This window comes from Triticum urartu, chromosome 3 (assembly GCF_003073215.2).
Source record: "Triticum urartu cultivar G1812 chromosome 3, Tu2.1, whole genome shotgun sequence".
Classification (NCBI taxonomy): domain Eukaryota; kingdom Viridiplantae; phylum Streptophyta; class Magnoliopsida; order Poales; family Poaceae; genus Triticum; species Triticum urartu.
The window spans coordinates 568715061-568735128 of NC_053024.1; the positions used below are offsets into that span (position 1 = coordinate 568715061).

The following is a 20068-nucleotide window of genomic DNA, read 5'->3' on the forward strand; positions in this document are numbered from 1 at the left end:
GGTATGATCATGTATATAGGCATCACGTCCGAGACAAGTAGACTGACTCCTGCCTGCATCTAGTACTATTACTCCACTCATCGACCGCTATCCAGCATGCATCTAGAGTATTAAGTTAAAACAGAGTAACGCCTTAAGCAAGATGACATGATGTAGATGGATAGACTCATGCAATATGATGAAAACCCCATCTTGTTATCCTCGATGGCAACAATACAATACGTGCCTTGCTGCCCCTACTGTCACTGGGAAAGGACACCGCAAGATTGAACCCAAAGCTAAGCACTTCTCCCATTACAAGAAAGATCAATCTAGTAGGCCAAACCAAACTGACAATTCGAAGAGACTTGCAAAGATAACCAATCATACATAAAAGAATTCAGAGAAGATTCAAATATTGTTCAAAGATAGACTTGATCATAAACCCACAATTCATCGGTCTCAACAAACACACCGCAAAAATAAGTTTACATCGAATAGTTCTCCACAAGAGAGGGGGAGAACATTGTATTGAGATCCAAAAAGAGAGAAGAAGCCATCTAGCTAATAACTATGCACCCGTAGGTCTGAGGTAAACTACTCACACTTCATCGGAGGGGCTATGGTGTTGATGTAGAAGCCCTCCGTGATCGGTGCCCCCTCCGACGGAGCTCCGGAACAGGCCCCAAGATGGGATCTCGTGGATACAGAAAGTTACGACGGTGGAATTAGGTTTTTGGCTCCGTATCTGATCGTTTGGGGGTAAGTAGGTATATATAGGAGGAAGGAGTACGTCGGTGGAGCAACAGGGGGCCCACGAGGGTGGAGGGCGCGCCTGGGGGGGTAGGCGCGCCCCCTACCTCGTGGCCTCCTCTTTTGTGTCTTGACATAGGGTCCAAGTCTCCTGGGTCTTGTTCGTTGAGAAAATCACGTTCCCGAAGGTTTCATTCCGTTTGGACTCCGTTTGATATTCCTTTTCTTTGAAACCCTAAAACAGGCAAAAAACAACAATTCTGGGATGGTCCTCCGGTCAATAGGTTAGTCCCAAAAATAGTATAAAATTGGATAATAAAGCCAAATAATTTCCAAAACAGTAGATAATATAGCATGGAGCAATCAAAAAATATAGATACGTTGGAGACGTATCAATGCAGACGCTGGGATGAAGCAGAGTTGGCTGTCGCCACTGCCGGAGATTTGCTCCCCCTCCTCCTCCTCTCCCTCCTCCTCGTCGTGTTTGTGGGATGCTACAAGCCCCGCCGCCCAAAGACATTGTCAGGAGAGAGAAGCGATGGAGTTGCGACGGAGGCAGCCAGAGCTGCGATGGAGCACCATCGTGCCGGAGACCAAGAATCGAGAGTACCTTCTACGCCGACCATCGCCCACCATGGCCATCTCTGTGAGCTGCAATGGAGCGTCGCGCGATGTTGCCACAGTGACCACGGCGAGCGGCCGGCGGAGGCGCTGCAACTCCGGAGATGTTGCCTTGAAGGTGTCACGGAGCACCCAGCGGTGTTGCAATGGAGCAACAATGGGCCGCCGGAAGCATAGCGGGCGCTGCAATGGTGCTTTGCCGGCGCCGATAGTGCTGTGTTGGTACTCAGCCTGGGTTGCAATGGAGCTTCGCCGGACACCACCGATGTTGTGTTGGAACAATTCACGTGGAGCATCATGAGAACTGCAGTGAAGTTTTGTCGGGGTGCCATCAGCATTGCGCTGAAGCGTTGTGTGGTCGCTACTGTCGTGGCATTGCGACAATCGAATGCGCAGATTCAACGGCTAGCTAGGCGGATGATTTCTTCAAGAAACCATCCGGCTGATTCATAGCAACCACCTTGATTTTTGGGGTGGTCTGACTCTTGCAGGAAGGGGCGGACAAGTCTATGTGCCGCTTCCTGCGAGACCGATGGCCACCTTGCCTCAAGTAGGCTTTGGGCAGGGCTAGTAGTGTTAGGTTCATTAGTTTTTTCTTTTGTTATTCCATTTATTTTATTTTATTTTGCAGGGAATTCCTTTATTTTTTTTCTTATATATTTAAAATATTGTACAGTATATTATATATTTAAAAAATTATTTTACTTAATTTTTCATCGTGCATATAAAAAGTATTAATGTAGTGTAAAATTTTGATATGTGCATTTTTTTTAAAATGTTCATATTATTAAAAGAATCATTTGTCATTTAAAAACATTCAAGCATTTCAAAAAGCTGACCGTGAAGATTTTGAAAAATGTTTGTACAATGTGCGTGAAATTTAAGAGAATGTTCACATGTTTTAAAAATATGTTCTTGTCTTTTAGAAAAATGTTTATAAAGTGTAAACAAATGTTCATGTAATTTAAATAAATGTTCCGTATCATTCAAAAAAAGCTGATCAAGTTGTATTTGAAAAAATTCAACGTGTATCACAAATATGTGCAACATGTATTTGAAAAACAAAAAAATAGAAGAAGAAAAAGCTGGAAAAAAATCTTTTGTAGGGGGGGGGGGGGGGGGGGGGTAGCACATATTAGCCCTATTTTCTCACCGAAGCATACACCCCCATATCCTGCATGTGTAGCAAAGCACATGTACCAAAGACCGAAAACCAAAGAAAATAAAATGTGTGGAATTGCTACGGGGGAAAATAACAATGGTGATTGATACGATTTTGTTAGTGTAACAAGATACAGGGAGGGTAATGTAAGCAAGGTTGCGATGCATATATGTGTTTGAATTTGCCAAGTGGAATAATGATAGAGCATAATGAACTACTCGTTGGTTTACGTTTTGGCAAAAAGAAACATTTACCATGCAAGTATAAAATATTTTGCCATCCAATTGAATGTAAGTCTGCCATGTGAAAAGAAGGATAAACTTGCATAAGAAAAAAAAAGCTTTTTTAGGACTTTGATCAGAAAAATATATGTTTGACTCAAATTTTCCATATGGCGCTGCAAAGGAAAATTCTGGCACTTTCCATTTAAAGAGAATGCACATAGGGGATGCAGTAGTCCATTAAGCATGCAAAAAAGGTTTGCCATGACAAAAATATGTGTGATTTAAAGGATGGAAAAAGAGCCAGGCGTAAGCGAGACGGTTGACCCTTGCCTAGAATCTAGGTGGGGCTTAAGCGCCCTAGGCGCAACCTAGATAGACGTGCATTTTTTACTAGCATGTTGCATTTGGGATATTATATGTGTACCACTACCGATTTAAAGAATATAAGTGGGTAAACTACCAGCTGTTGCAATCTTGTAATTGGATGATGGCTAATTTAGAACGTTGATACAATATGACATGATTTTTCAGTTGACTGGGTAATTTCTTCTTTGCCATGCCTAGAGTTTCGCTTATGCCCTATACATCTCGAATATATCTATAGTTTTTGATTATTCTATGCTATTATAATATCAATCTTGGATGTTTCATATGCAATTATATATCATTTTTTAGGACTAACCTATTAACTTAGTCCCCAGTGCTAGTTTCTGTTTTTTGCTTGTTTTTTGGCTTTTCAGAAAATCAATATAAAACAAAGTCCAACCTGAAAAAATATCTTTGGATTAATATTTTCTAGACCAGAAGGGACCCTAGAAGCTTTGGAAGGAGATCATACGAGATACGAGAGAGCCACAAGCTCGTAGGGCGCCCCCTGAGCTTATGGGCCCCACACAGCTCCATTTGACCTAATTCTCAAACCAACAGAGAGCCACCCAAAACACTTTTTTCGCCGCCGCAATCTTCTATTCTTCCGCGATCCCATCTGGAGGCATTTTCCGGTACTCTGCCCGAGGGGGAATCGATCATGGAGGGCTTCTACATCATCCTTGTTGCCTTCCGATGATGTGTGCGTAAATTTATCGTAGATCTACGGGTCCATAGCTAGTAGCTAGATGGATTCTTCTCTCTCTGATCTTCAATACGATATTATCCTTGATGTTCTTGGAGTTCTATCCGATGTAATTTTCTTTTGCGGTGTGTTTTTTGGGATCCGATGAATTGTGAATTTAGGATCTGAATATTCATGAGAAGTAATTGAGTCTTTTCTAAACTTTATTATGCATGATTGTGATAGCTTTGTATTTCTCTCCGATCTATCATTTGGTTTGACCAACTAGATTGATTTATCTTCAGTGGGAGACGTGCTTTGTGATGGGTTTAATCTTGTGGTGCTATATCCCAGTGACATAAAGGGATAAGACAAGTATTTGTATTGTTGCCATTAAGGCTAAAATCATGGGGTTTATTCATATTGGTTGAGTTTACTTTGTCTACATCATGTCATCTTGCTTAAGGCGCTACGCTGTTTTTATTAACTTAATACTCTAGATGCATGCTGGATAGTGGTTGATGGGTGGAGTAATAGTAGTAGATCAAGCAGGAGTCGGTCTACTTATCTCAGACGTGATGCATATATACATGATTATTGCTTTGAATATCGTCATAACTATGCACTTTTCTATCGATTGCTCAATAGTAATTTGTTTACCCACTGTATGCTATGTGTTCGAGAGAGAAGTCTCTAGTGAAAACTATGACCCCCCAGGTCTACCTTTATCATATATAAAAACACTAAAATACTTTGCTCCAATTTTTATTTTATTTTATTTTATCTTTGCAATTTATCTACCTACCACTACAAGATTTAATCCTTGCAAGTAACAGCCAAGGGGATTGACAACCCTCTTATTCGCGTTGGGTGCAAGTATTTGTTTTTGTGTGTGCATGTGTTGTTCAGGAGGCTTTGCGCGATTCTCCTTTTGGTTCGATAATCCTTGGTTCTCATTGAGGGGAAATACTTATCTCTACTGTATTGCATCTTCTCTACTCTTCAGGAAAAATCCCAATGCAGATCACAAGTAGCAATGCCCTAGACGAGACATTTGGTCATTGTCTAGAACCTAAGTAGGCCTGCGGATGGAAAATCCTCTATTGGAGGAGGCCACAGACATCAACACCCATATTTTCTCCTTCTATAAGGAGTTATTTGGTGGAACCACAGTCAAGGGTTGCCTTGGCGGTAGATTGCTGGAATGTGGAGGCTATGGTCTTGGTAATTGAGAATGTAAAGCTAATCATCCTATTCTTTGTTGAGGAAGTTAGTTGGGCCATCATGGACATGAAGTCGTCCTCTACGCCTGGAGTAGATGGGTTGTCGGTTGCCTTCTTATAGAAGTTCTGGGGTCATGGCAAGTCGGGTAATCATGCTGATCTTTCAAGAATTCTATATTGCCACACTTGACATGCCCTGCCTGAACTTGGCGTGATAACCCTAATCCCCAAGATAGCGGGGGCCACATATATCAGTCAATTTAGGTCGGTCATGGTGATAAATGTGAACCAGGGTATCTTTGTGAAGGTGTGTGCGACTCGACTTGTCCCATTGGCATACATGCTCAAATACCCTTACCAGTTCGCCTTCATTAAGACATTTCTCGTACTCCATGACAATATTCTCGTACTCCATGAAGACATTTCTCTTTGCAAAAAGAACTTGCAGTCCATCAAGTTGGGTATTTGGTTGCTGCTAGTTTGCAACAACATAGTCATTTTTTTTAATCTCAATCCACCATCTCATCAAAGTTTCATGATGAAGGCCCTGTTTGGAACAAAGGAACTTCAGAGGAATGGAATCATATAGGAAATTTTTCTATGATGCCCCTTGCTTCAAAAAATTATATACCATTCCTTCTTTCTTTCATAGTAGGTTTGGGGAAATGCATTTTTGGAATCCTCCAAAATACTATGAAAGAAAGAAGGAATGGTATATAAATTTTTGAAGCAAGGGGCATCATATCAAAATTTATGAAGAAACAAATTCCAACAAAATCCTTATGGAGTTGCAAATCTTCCTCTACTTCTGTTCTACTACGTGGTTACAAACACCACCTAGCTACACATTTTATTTGTCATATAACGACAGCCCGTTCTTCGTACACTACTTTTTAGTTTGTGCTATAGCACTTCCCTCAAGCAAATCATACAAGAAAGTGAGTTCTTTTCCTGACTTCAAACAATGATAATCATAAGTTCGATCCCTGGGATCGATGGTGGGTGTCTCTCTCTTCTCCCATTCCCCTATACCCCACACGTCTACGGAATGATGAGTTTTTTTAAGTTCAAACAGTTCTTATTTATTCATAAAAGGAAGGAATCTCTGCCGACACAAAGTGAAAAATACATTCGGGTGGTTCTTGTAACCAGACCTTACAAATCTCATTGGACACTCCTTCCTTAGCAAGTGTATGTGCCACACAGTTTGCCGATCACCGAGTCCAGCTAATCTTCCACTGCTACCGCGCCTCCAGCATCTTTTTCACATCTTCGATCATTGGTCCCAGCACCGAATAGTCCTTCTCTTTGCTCTGAAGCTTGCACACTATTTCCGTACAATCCATTTCAATGTGCAGGTTGGCTGCATTTACCTCGTCGGCTAGCTGCAATGCCCTGCGGCAAGCATGGAGTTCGTTTGCAGCTGGATCACCCCCTACAGGAAAGAAATGGCACGCCCCGCCCAGAAAAGCACCCTCATGGTTTCGGAACACCACTCCAGCGCCTCCTTTATTTCCTGCTTTGTCTACAGCTCCATCAACATTTTTTTGATCCATCCATCCTCCGGGGGTTCCCAGCTCTTCTCCATAGCCGGACTCGCCTGTTTGCTTACTCTTCCATGGACTGCCTGCCACGCTTCCATTGCTCTGAAAACCTTGTGTTCTATATCACGAGCATCATCTATCTTTCTTCCGTCCCTCGCATTGTTCCTTGCCATCCAAAGTCCATATATCCCCTGCAGCAAGACTGCTTTCTCTTCGTCGGATGCATTTCCTATCTAGGTGAGGAGCCAGTTAGAAAGATCACCCTGAGAGCTGACCGACACCGGCGGGATCGCCACCGGAACTCCCATTTCCGAGTGCATAATCTTCCAAAACATGGCTGAATGACAACATCCCCAGAAGCGATGATAGTTGGTCTCTTCACGTCCACATGCCACACAGAAAACCCCATGCTTGATGCATCTTCTTTGGAGCTCGGATCCTACAGCCAGTCCATTCCGAATCAACCTCCAAGCATGCGTTTTAACTTTTCTCGGGGAAACTGAGGCCCAAAGTCTCAACCAAGCCCTATGGTTCTGTACTGACAATGAAGACTCCGTCCTTCTGGATCTAAGCCTTTTCTGTGCCATTCTCAGGTGATACGCGGATCGCACCGAAAAGATACCATTTTTGTGAAGTTCCACGCCTGGTAATCCTCTACCTCCGGCCCTCCGATTTGGATTTGCATGATTTCATGAGCCCCATCTGGTGAAAACATCTCCTGGACCTTGCTTGGATCCCATGCAGTACCATGTGAGTTTAGTAAATCCCTGATTCGAGATATACCCTGAATATAAGTCTGGCCCGGTGGCTTCAGACTCCCCTTCTACGGAATCCAATTGTTATGGTGAATTCTAATGTTGGTGCCATCATGAACTCTCCATATAAGCCCATCCAGCAGCAAATTTCGCCCATGGATGATACTCCGAAACGTATAAGATCCTGCACTAGGACAGGTGGCATTGAGGATGGAGTTGTCCGGGAAATACCTTGCTTTGAGCACTTTTGCACATAGTGAGTTAGGGACCTATAAAATCTGCCAAACCTGTTTGGCCAACAAAGCTTGGTTGAAAGCCTTCGGGTCCCTAAAACCAAGTGCTCCTTCGTGCTTCCTTGTACACATCTTGTCCCATGCTATCCAATGTAGTTTCTTCACACCATTCACTGCACCCCACTAGAAGTTCGAAGAGATCGTAGACAGGTTCCGGCACATTTTCTTTGTGAGTTGAAAACAGCTCATGGTGAATGTCGGTGTAGATTGGAGACCGGATTTAACGAGTACCTCCCTTGCTGTTTTGGACTGACCTTGCCCCTTCCATCCTCCAACCTTCTTCCCCGCACTTTCCCACAAATACTTAAAGGTCCCATCCTTGGATCTGCCTACCACCGTAGGCAGCCCCAAATATCTTTCACTCAACACCTCCGAAGAAATCAAAATAGCTTCTTTCAATATAACCTTGTCGTCCTCACTAGTTCCTTTCCCAAAAAAGATAGCCGACTTCTGCATATTAACTTTTTGCCCCGAGTCCATCTCATAGTCATGAAGGATAGTGTGAAGGGTCTCGGGGCTTTCTTTCGATCCTTCCAAAAATACCACACTATCATCAGCAAAGAGGAGGTGAGTAACCGTGGGGCCAGTGCTCCCAAATGGAACTCCCTTGATTTCTTTCTCTGCTTGGGCGTGTCTCAACAAAGCTGAAAATCCCTCCACACAAAATAGAAAGAGATATGGGGACAGAGGGTCTCCTTGTCGGAGTCCCCTCGATGAAGTAAATATGTGTGAGAGCCCTCCATTCAACTTAACTTGAAACCTGGTTTTTTTAACACAACACATGATCATCTCTATCCATTGATTAGTAAAACCTAGTTTCTCCATCATTTGTTGCAGAAAGACCCACTGCACTCTGTCATAAGCCTTCATCATATCAAGTTTAACCGCACAAAAAGGCTTCCTCCGCTTCCTCTTCCTTATCGCATGCACACATTCATATGCCACCAGGACATTATCCGTTATTAACCTGCCGGGGACAAAGGCACATTGTTCCTCAGAAATCAAAATAGGCAGCATCTTTTTAAGCCTATTTGCCAACACCTTAGATGCGATTTTGTAGAGCACATTGCATAGGATTATTGGCCGAAACTACGATAGCAACTCTGGTGAGTTGACTTTCAGTATCATGACAATAATCGTGTCGTTAATACCATTTGGTGTTGCCTTACCCGCCAAGAATTCTCTAACCACAGTACACACGTCATTCTTTACCAGCGACCGGTGACGCTAGTAAAACAAGGCCGGAAGGCCATCCGGGCATGGAGACTTTGTAGGCCCCATTTGGAAAAGGGCTCGCTCGATTTCTTCATCCATGACTGCTTCAACCAGCTGCGTGTTCATCTCATCAGTGACCATCTGATTAAAATGTCTCAAAATACGTTCGCTCTCCTGTGAGCCATCAGCCGAGAACAATTTCTCGTAAAAAACTACTGCCATAGATCTCATCCCCTCATCTTCAGTGCATCTCGTTCCATCCTCCCGCCTCAGCGCTTTGACTGTATTTTTTATTTTGCGGCGACTTGCTCGGTTTTGAACTTTGTATTCTAATCCCCTTCCCTAAGCTAGTCAAAGTTGGTCCGTTGTTTGTAGTATAACTCTTCCCTCACATAGAGCTCATGCAGCTGGTCTTCTATATCCTTTACTTCATGTCTGTATCATGTACTTGCTGCTCGTACTTTTGCATCTGTGAACTGACTTTTCAGATGATTGATTTGCCTTTTGATTGATCCAAAAACTGTACAACTCCATTCATGCATGGATTTGGATAGCAAATCAAGTTTACTACATGTTGCGCCCAGCCCATGTTGTCCCTCATTGGCTTCATGCGCCATAGCCCATGCATTGGTTATCATGTCATCATACTGTTCATGTCTAGACCACGCGGCTTCATATTGGAATGGTTTATGGGCTCGCCGCGTGCTGATGAGATACGCGGTATTAAGTCCTGGTGATCAGACTCCTCTGTCATTATATGCTTTACATTAGAACCTGGAAATATCTGCATGAAATCTGCACTACATGTCGCCCGATCCAGCCTGACTTGAATATTTTCTTTCGCGTCCCGTTCGTTATCCCATGTGGAAGGATATCCATAGAACCCCATATCCGCCATGCCGCAATCAGTGAGACGGTCTCTAAATGCCTCAATTTGCCGTAAGCTGCTCGGGTTACCACCTCGTTGTTCAGACTACTCGAGTGCTTCATTGTAGTCGCCTGCACATATCCAGGGGAGATCATCTTGTCGTGTGAGGTACCATATAGCTTCCAAAGTCTTATTCCTTTTATCTACACAAGGTTCACCATAGATTCTAGTGAATCTGAAGGTGTTGTCCTCACTCTTTATTTTTGCATCAATATAGTATTGGCACCATGGCCGAACAGTGACATCCAGATAGTTGCTCCACCATAGCGCTAGTGCTCCACTTTTTCCATTATAGTCAACCGCCACACCTTGGGTGAAACCCAGACTCCATTTCAGTTGCTCCATCGCCCCCGCTTTCTTCCTCGTTTCCGATAAGAACACCACCGCTGGGTTGTATGACCGTATGAGGTCCCAACGTTCGCCTACTGTCGAGTCCAGCCCCAGTCCTCGACAGTTCCAGGCCAAGACAATCATTGCTCTTGGCGGCCCCGCTCCCTGGCAGGGTCCGCCATTCTATCTTCATATTCAGAGATACGATCAAACACGGAAGACGTCTTCGGTCTTGTATCGCTAATGAACACATCATGCCCTAACTGTCTATCATATCCTTCCTTTGCTACCCACATCTGTCCTGGCCTCCTCTTCCTTGAACCAGGGAAGGTCTGGGAGCTCTCACCCTGTCCATAATAGTCTGTATTGTCGCTCCGAGGCTTCCTCATATAATAGCCCTTCTTCCTCTCAGTGGGGTAATGGTAACTATACTGACCTTCTCTCTCTCTCTCTGAACCTCAGCTTGCTCATTGTGTCTTCTAATCTCAGCCTGTTCCCGAACATGCTCATACTGTCTTTTTTGTTCTTTTAGTTGTTCACGGAGATCCCTCTCCCTCTTCCGCTCTATTTCATGCCTCAGGTCCCTCTCAGTTGGCCACTCCCCACGGAAGCGATTCTTCTCTGGGCTCGACACCTCCCCCTTTCCGGTCTGCGCTCAGCGCCAGTGCGTGAGCTCGCCAGTTTATCAAAGTCTGCTTTCAAGTTTCGTTTGGTGGGGAGATTTCTCACATGTCCATGGTCGTCAGCTCTTTTGTTGCTATCATTTGACTGAGCGCTGACAAAACTACTGCTCTCCTTTGCCTTTCCCTCTTTGCCTTCATTCATGGAGCCAGTGCTCTGTCCCGGGGAGGCTCTCAACCATCCCCCCGCACTGCATCGATGAATCCACAGGGGGGTCACATCTTCCATCAACATGCACTAGTCTACCGCACTCGAAACAGAAGTGTGGTATTTTTTCATAATGGAAGTCAAACCAAGTGCCTATTTTATCCTCCCGAGATGCTTTAAGCTTGAAACCCCTGACCAAAGGTTCAAACATCGAGATTTTTGCTCTCACCCGAAGTTGATTGCCTCTGGCCACTCCACCATGATCCACATCTACCTTCACAATATCCCCTAACCAGTTGCCAAGGGTTTTACCAAATTCCCCTGTACGCTTCCTGGTGGCAAATCCGTCACACGAACCCACACCTCTACCTTGTCAAACACCATCTCTGAGGGGCGAGTGTTACTCTCATAATCCTTCAGAGCGAGCACATTAAAATCATACTGCCAAGGTCCATTACTCATTGCGTGCTTCCAGTCACCTTCGCTTCCAAAGTGCACCACAAATATATTGTCACCCATATCCTAGAACTTAGCTTTGTGATGTAATCCCCATGCCCGCTCCATTGTTCGTTCGAGGACAACCCTATTGAGCGGTCGTGGGGAGAAGGACTTCCCCACAGCCGACCACTTGGTGTATTTGGGCAAGATCTGACCTGCTTCCTCAAACACGAACCCCTCCGCTTCTTTATCCATCAGAATCATCCCTCCCAATCGAGCCGACAGGCTTGCTGTGGGATCCGGTGTTTTGCTTTCGATCGGGGACTTTGCAAAGCCCCCAGGAGTGCCCGGAGTTGTAGCCGCCGCCGGGGTCGCCTTCTTCACCGGGGATCCCTTCTCCTTTTCCTTCGTCCTCTCCGCCATAGCTCTGCTCCGTGGAGAAGAGAGACTACACCAATCTGTGCCGAGGGAAGCGCAGTCACCGCCCCCGATCACCTTCTTAACCTCACCACCCCCGTCCAGGAACCCTAACCCGAGCAAAGGAGGACAGTCGCCACGCGACCGCCTTCTCAATTGTCCTCCGTGTTCCTTTACGGAATGATGAGTTGATGACGTGCCGTGCATAGCAAATATGTGTGGTGGTGCGCGTGCATGCGTGTGGTGTGTGTTGTGCGCCTGAGGCTAAAAACAAAATGAAAAGATGGAAAAACGCGAACACAGCCACAACCTTCCCTTTGAAGATACTCCATATATATACTGTATAACCATATTGCAGCATAAATATCCATGTCACATCATAACTCATAAGTTCTACTTCTCGAGGGATAATGAGAGATCCAGAAGCTCAAATAAACAGAATCGGTCCTACCCTATAATTTTTCCTAACTAATGGATGATCGATGCACATGCGTGGTCCATGCAGCAGCCAGGCGTCTTCTTAGGACGAAGCCGAGAAGTCGACGTGGTAGACCTGGCTCATGTCCGGCTGGAACATCCCGAAGTACTGCTCCACGCCCTCGGGCTTCTGGTTCTCGTTGAACATGGCGAAGATATACGTCTCCACGGCCTTCCCGGGCCGCCGCGGCGTGCCGCGCCCCACGTGCCGGACCAGGTTGTTGATGTACGCCGCCGCGTTCTCCACGCTGGCGCCGTACCCGCCGCCGCCCGATGGCCACCCGGTCTCCGACACCACCAGCGCCATGCTCTCCCCGCCCCCGGCCTTCTCCACGGCCGCGTACACCGCGTCCAGGATGGCATCGAACATGTTGGCATACTCAACCCCGTTGTCGGTCACCGCCACCGCGGCCGACGACGACAGGAGCGCGTAGTCGAGCGGCACCGAGGACGGCTCCGCCGAGTAGGCGAAGTACGGGTACACGTTCACGAGCAGCGGCGTGCCCCTCGACGCCAGGAAGGAGACGATCGGCCCGACCGTCGGCAGCGCCGCCTCCGAGAACGCGCCCTGCGACGGCGGGTACGAGGTCCCGAGCACCGACGTCGCCATGGCCGTCGTTACCGGCACACTGAGCCCCGCGGCCCGGAGCGCGGCCTCGAGGTTCTGCATGGCGGGGAGCACCAGACCGGCGGACTCCCCCGGTATGACCTCGTTCCCGGCGTTGATGTAGCGGAAGCTCACGGCGCCGGCGAAGGGCTGCACGTAGGACTGCACCCATGACGCGGCGTACGAGGCGTCGGAGGCGAGCGGGGCGAGGTCGCTGTTGAGCGTGCCGAGGACGACGCCGAGGCCTGAGCCGCGGAGGGCCTCGAGGACGTTGGTGTCCGGGTGGAAGATGCGGACGTCGGTGATGTTGTTGGCTTTGTACAGCGCCACCACCTTGTCCGGGGACGGGAGGTTGCTGCCCATCATGCCATAGTTGACTCCAATTCCTTCGACTCCTGCACGTGATGAACACATGAACGGTAACTGTAAGCCCGAAATTTTAGCACACGTACTAAGTAAATGTACACGATGTGTGCATCTCATAACTGCATGGGATTGATCGTCCCTTTCTTTCCTTTTTTCCACTGTAGATCCTTTGATTCCTTAATGAGTTACCTTTGTTCGGAAAGGAGTACAGTAGAGTACTGCCCTTAATTAAGAAGTACTTTAGGGTTCCACTTTCATAAACCCCATGGACAGGAATCAAAGAGACCTATACGGATTTATGCCAGACATCCTAACCAATGCACAATGAATAGAATTATCAACCACCTCCAACAGCAAGCAATAAATAAGCCAAGCAATAGTGTGTAGTCAATTTATCTAAGCAAAAGCATGCTGTTTTGGTGCTCCGTCGAAACTGGTTTGCATGCTTTGCGATGAACATAACCCTTTTGCTCCTGCAAGGAGACGCAAATTCGAAAAGGATAGGAAGGTATAGCCAAGAGAACTGCATAAGGAACGATGAACAACATAATAGCGTTCATGACAGTAGGATAAAAGTAGCTAGTGCGCCAGCATCAAACATTGATCAATCCGGAGCTAGCAATCAAGCGACGATCTATCGATCAGTAATATAAACTGCAATTTACTGGTCTCACCCGAGAGCGACGAACACCACGACAGCAGGCTGCAGGCAGCAACCCACAACGCGATCATCTTCTCTTCCCTTCCCTTGGTTCGCTCCTAGTTTCCCTCCCTCGTCGTGCGATGGGATGCGACGATGCGGTGATGCGGTGTGGACGTGCGGTGCTCCCGCGTATATATAGCCGGCGAGGCTTCGTGTTTTGGAAGGCGCACAACCACCGGAGGGCTCGGGGTCGTGCGGTACGTGCACGGCCGCATGCACCGTACGTGCGCGTCCGCGTCATACGGACACCCGACGGGCACGACGACCCGCCCGGCACGCGGTTTTACGTGGGTCGCCGTGTGCGGGTAACGGACATGGACGAGCGAACCGACGGCAACTGACCGATCCCATCCCTCATCGGTCGATGTTGCCATGCACGTACGTCCGCCAGTAGGAGGCGCGGCCGTACCACGTGTGCTTTCCCCCTTAGTTTTACCTTCCATTGCATGTGATAATGTAACGTGTCTTGGAATCCTTCGGTTAGTTTGCTCTGCCGTGATCGTCATTAAATGGCTGTTAAGGTGTCGGGGAAAGGAAAATGCAGGTACTACTTCCTTGCAGAAGAAACGGGACTTTCCCGTGGATGAACCTGCTAAATCCATTGCTCGTACTTGCTGATTTATTGTAGATATAATACCATATATACACATTACAAATGATTTCGTCGATAAGAAGGAAGTATATCAAGTAATGGATCGCATATCCATCGATGGATCACTCCGTTAAGGCATGTACAATGGTTGATAAGATAGTCTTATCTTAAATTTTGCATATAAATTAGAGATAACAAGAAAACATGCCTACAATGGGTCATCTCTTAGCCTTATCTTCAATAATTAATTGTTCCTAAAAATATGATGAGACAAATTGTGCTAAGAGATCATCTCTTGTCTTCTCTTAAATAAGATAAGACAAGTCTTCTCTTATGATTTATCTCTCCTCCACCTCATCATTTATCCTACATGGCACTCTTAAGATAGAACCATTGCACATGCCCTTATCGTTACATACGTCTTCTGTGCCACTGCTCTCTCGGTTACACCTCCCGCTACGCCGCCGGCCGTCTTTTCCCATGCATGTCCAGCCATTGCCAACGAATTATCTAATGCTTTCCCTTGGCACTTCATAATTTTTACAGTACCCAATTTCTTTCTTTTTGTCGTTGGGCAAGGAGCAATCCGTTCACCACTTTCCGATGGGGACCAAAAGCCACTGGGCTACCACGAAGTCGAATTCAGTTGAATCCCGTTTTCAAGATCCAGTCCAATGTTTGGGGATGGCTTGGTCCAAGCCCACATGCATAGTAGATCCATACGTCGAGCAATCATATGTCCACATTAATTGGGAATAGTAATACATAGACCTAGTAATGCAAAAGTCATTGGAAATGGTAAAATCTGAACGTAAGTTTTTTAGGATTTCCGTCTGAACGCGTTCAAAGCCACTAGACCAAAACACACGGATCTTGAAGCTCATCCACAACCACGTCATGCAGAATCGAGCGTTCGGAATTAGGGGTGATCATCGTGAACAAGCCCCACTCCCCACCCACAACACGCAAACCCACTCCCCTGTCCATTTTCCCACTCCCCTCCCGCACATCTAAATCCTCATTGTGAGGTCCAGGACGGAGACCTGGCGACGAGTGCGAGGGGATGGCGAGGAGAGGTTCTGGCCGGCGATGAACTCACCCAGGCGCTCCTCTGGCGATAGAGCGGATGACGAGGGGACAACAGAGGTGGCACGAGGAGCTTGTCGAGGGACCGGCGAGGTGAGGTCCTAGTTGGTGACGGACTTGCCCGACCACTCCTCCGGCGACGGTGCGCAGGACGGGGCGGGGGGGGGGGGGGGGGGGGGGGGGGGGCAACTGGAGGCGTCATCGTCCACATCATCATCGTCCGCGATGGCGGTGGCCTTGACGCTTGTGGCCAGCCTCGACTCCGCCGCGCCGCTCTACCACTACTAGGAAAATGCTTATAGATAGAATTTTACCAGTAGCGTTTGTTTATGACCCCACGCTACTAGTAGTTAGTAGTAGCGCTAGGTAGAAAGCGCGCTACTGGTATGTGTTAGCAGCAGCGCTTGTTACCTAGCCCCATGCTACTGCTAAGTGTAACACACCACATCTCTTGGTCAATAAATATTAGCAGCGCTGGTCGTCCAACCGGTGCTACTGTTAGTTTTGGATCTATAGCGCTTGTTTAGATAAGCGCGCTACTGCTATTTTTTTATGTATAACATTTTACCAGTAGTGTGTTTTTCTAGACCGCGCTATAGGTAGTGCAACACTAGCCGTAGATATTTTGCAAGCTGCCATAGCAGTAGCGTGTTTTGGCTCCCCGCGCTACTGCCATGGTCGCCAGCCACCTACCACCTTTCCCCTCCTTCCTCCCCTTTCTTCTTCCTCTCCCCCTTCCTTTCTCAGCCTTTCCTTGCACCTTGCTTGTTCTAATGCTCCCCCTCCACCACCCCTCCATTAGAGCCCTCCCTTCTTCTCTTCTTTGCCCTTCCACCACCCTCCTCTTCTTTGCCCCTCCAACACACCCCTCCATTAGAGCCCTCCCATCACCACCCCCTCTTTCTTTGCCCTCCACCACCACCCCCTCCATTAATGCCCTCCCTCCCCCTCTTCTTTACCCTCCCCCACGCCCTTCCATTAATGCCTTCCCTCTTCTCCTCTCTCCCTCTCCTCCCACTCTCTCCCTAAGGAGCTAGCTAGCTAGTTAGAGCTATATATATCTAGAGCTACTAGGTAATTAAGAAGAAAGGTGCTCGATATCCCTCTCGACACATAGGTGAGCAAAAAAATGTTTTTGTGTGGATAAGGACCGAAACTATATATATATGGGCGATATGAGAATATACCGAATTGTGTGTGGCATAATTTGAGTTGCCTACATTGTGTATTTGATGAAATAATGTGGGTGACATGAGTTGCCTATGTTTTGCCAAAATGTCGATTCAATTCCGTTTCGGCGAATTTCGGGCAAACTCAATATGTCCTATGTTTAGGGAAGGTCATGCCGAATTTTTGTATGAATTTGATCCATGCATGCATATATACGTGGTTATAATATTTGCTCCGCGCGCAGGTGATCATGATGGTCAATGGAAGGATGGTGGAAAGATACTGGCAATCCGCTGTGGACGAAATGTATGAAAAAGACTGAAGGATGTTTTATGTCCGTGTCGAAAATGCAAAGGAATAGTCAGGGTCGACCCCTTTGAGGGTGGCACATTCAAGGCGCACCTGCTCATGCATGGTTTCATGCATGGCCATACTCAGTGGATAAGTGAAGCTGATGATGATGAGGATGTCGACGGGGCAGGAAATAATGACATGGGGCCACCAGACGAAGAGATGACCGATTATGTGCCTGAAGAGGAAGACGACCTTGGAAATGTCGATGGTGAAGAGGCAGTTCAAGGCGGAGAAGATGTGGACACGCTGCCGTCTTCGTCGCTACTAAGTTCAGCCATGCGGGGCCCACATGTTCGAGACCTGCTTCGCAAGAAGACGACTAGCGACAGAGCTGCTTCTAGAGAGGAGGCCAAACTGGCGCAACTGGAGGTAGACTCGATGACTCCTTTGTATGATGGTTGCAATCCTGAGGTGACCCGCTTGAGTTTCACACTAGAACTTCTAAAGACGAAGGCAAAAAACAAATGGACAGATACAAGCTTGGATGAGCTTCTGAAGTATCTAAAGAAGGTTCTTCCCACGGGAAGCCTGTGTCCTACTAGTGTCGAGGAGGCAAAGAAAATCATGTGCCCTCTTGATCTGCCACACATTATATATCATACATGCATCAATGATTGCATCATATATCGGAACGAGCACGCGGAAAAAACCATCTATCCAAAGTGCAATGCTTCACGATATAAAAAGGCCGGAAAGAAAGCTCCACAGAAAGTTGTATGGTACTTTCCGATCACTCCAAGTCTACAGCAGTATTTCGTAGATTCTAAGGAAGCAAAGCTTATGCGCTGGCACGTGGAGATGGTGAAGCCAGATGACAGAGATGAGCCGAAGCTGAGACACCTCGCATATGCTAGCCAATGGAGAGCATTAAATGCTGAATTTGATTTTTTCGCAAATGATCCAAGGAACATCGTGCTTGGCGCTAGTAGTGATGACATGAATCCATTTGGCAACCAGAACACCAATCATAGCACATGGCCCATATTTGTATGGATGTACAACCCCCCTGGTTGTGCATGAAGGAAAAATACATACACATGGCTATGCTTATTCAAGGGCCGAGACAACCGGGAAATGATATAAATTTGTATCTCGGGTTGCTGAAAGAGGAGCTACATACCTTATGGACAACTCCGGCCAAGACATGGGATGCAAGCAAAGGAGAGTATTTCTACATGAGAGCCGCGCTGATCACGATGGTGCAGGACTATCTCGGTTACGACTATCTCTCCGGCCAGGTGTGCCATGGATATTGCGGATGCACGAGGTGCATGGATGATACAACTTCTCTGCAGTTATCGAAAGATGGAGGGTCTTTGAAAATCATTTACATGGGGCATCAAAGATGGCTCGAGAAGGATGACTCGTGGAGAAAGCGTGGAGATCTATTCAATGGTAAGGCTGAGCATCGAGGTCCTCCACGTAAGCGTAGCGGTGCAGAAATATATAAGTTATTGAAGAACTGGGAAGAGTGCCCTTGTCGGGAAAGACGAAGAAAAAGGCGCCAGAGCCCCTGCTGAAAGTATGGAAGACGAGATCTGTTTTCTGGGACTTGGAATATTGGCTCATACTCGACACGCCTCATAGCCTTGATCAAATGCATATCACAAAAAATATCCTTGAGAGTTTGCTTGGAACATTGATGAACATGCCGGAGAGGACCAAGGATGGGCCGAAGGCAAGAATAGACTTGGAATTTTTGAATATCAGGAAAGATCTCCAAATGCCTGGTAAAAGGTCGTCAGAGGAGACCGAGACGGAGACGGAGATGGAAGATAGGGGCAAAAAAGTAAACAAGAAGGAAGAACAATATTGCCCCCCCCTCTTGCTTCACCTTAGATCCGAAGGAGGTCGATCAATTGTTCAAGTGCCTTGCCGGAATCAAAGTTAGTTCCGGGTTGTCTGTTTAGTTACTTGTTACTTTCTGTACGACGAAACTTCGAATCTCTCAGTACGACGAAACTATTAGATGTATGGTGCTGCGTTCTAGTTAATTACTTTCGGTACGATGAAATTTGTTAACTATGTTTACAATATATGTTGATTCTATTTCATAATTGTTTCGTTGAATTCGCTTTATGATATATATATATATGTATATAGATGTGTGTGTGTGTGTGCATCTCTGACAGGTATATAGATCAACGATGACGAGGAAGTGGTATGCCGTGTATGTAGGGCATGTTCCGGGCGTGTATGATGAGTGGCCAGAGTGTCAGGTCCAAATCTCTGGCTTCTCCGGCGGAAGCCAGAAAGGGTTTGATAGTAGAGCAGAAGCCGAAGCTAGTTACTTGAGATTCATAGCACAACAGGGGATTCAGAACCAGCGCCGCTGCAAAAACTACTACATAATACCGCTTTTAATCATCATGATCACTCTTATCTCGTATGTCATAGTTTAGGTAGATGATGAAACATGTGTCTACGGTGATAATGTAATAGACATGTGATCATTAACTTGTATCGCTATTTCGAGATGATGATGAGATCGACATCATTTGTGTTGAGACTATGTTGTACCACTTCGATGATGATGATGAGACATTCCTTTTTCATATAGTTTCAGTGTATGTGTATGTTGTAATTGTATAAAACCTGTAAAAATAGGAATACAGCAACATAAAAAAAGAAAATACTAGCAGTAGCGTGGGGTATTGGAGTAGTAGCAGCGCTGCTTACCAGTAGCGTTGGTTGTAGGGGCATGCTAGTAGTATTAGCAATAGCGATGGACAGAGGCGCGTTACTGCTAGATATAGATAGCAGTAGCGCTGGTTCAAACAAGCGCTACTGCTAAAAAATAGCTGTAGCGCCGTAGCAATAGCGCGCCTGCCCGCGCTACTAATAGCCAAAAAACCAACACTACTGCTAAGGGTTTTCCTAGTAGTGTACGTATAAGGAGGTCTAGAGTGATGCACTATCCCCAGCGATGCGCACTCTTGGCGACATGCCCTG

General features: G+C 46.5%; 1 protein-coding gene across 1 annotated transcript; it reads right to left on the reverse strand.

Annotated features, from left to right (window-relative positions):
- Window positions 1-12096: 12096 nt before the first annotated feature.
- LOC125548731 (putative glucan endo-1,3-beta-glucosidase GVI) lies at window positions 12097-14013 on the reverse strand. Its single transcript, XM_048712277.1, has 2 exons — window positions 13886-14013; window positions 12097-13240 (listed from the first exon to the last, which is right to left on the reverse strand). Exons 1-2 carry the CDS (start codon window positions 13941-13943, stop codon window positions 12282-12284), a joined length of 1017 nt encoding a protein of 338 aa, XP_048568234.1. The 5' UTR covers window positions 13944-14013; the 3' UTR covers window positions 12097-12281.
- Window positions 14014-20068: the final 6055 nt, after the last annotated feature.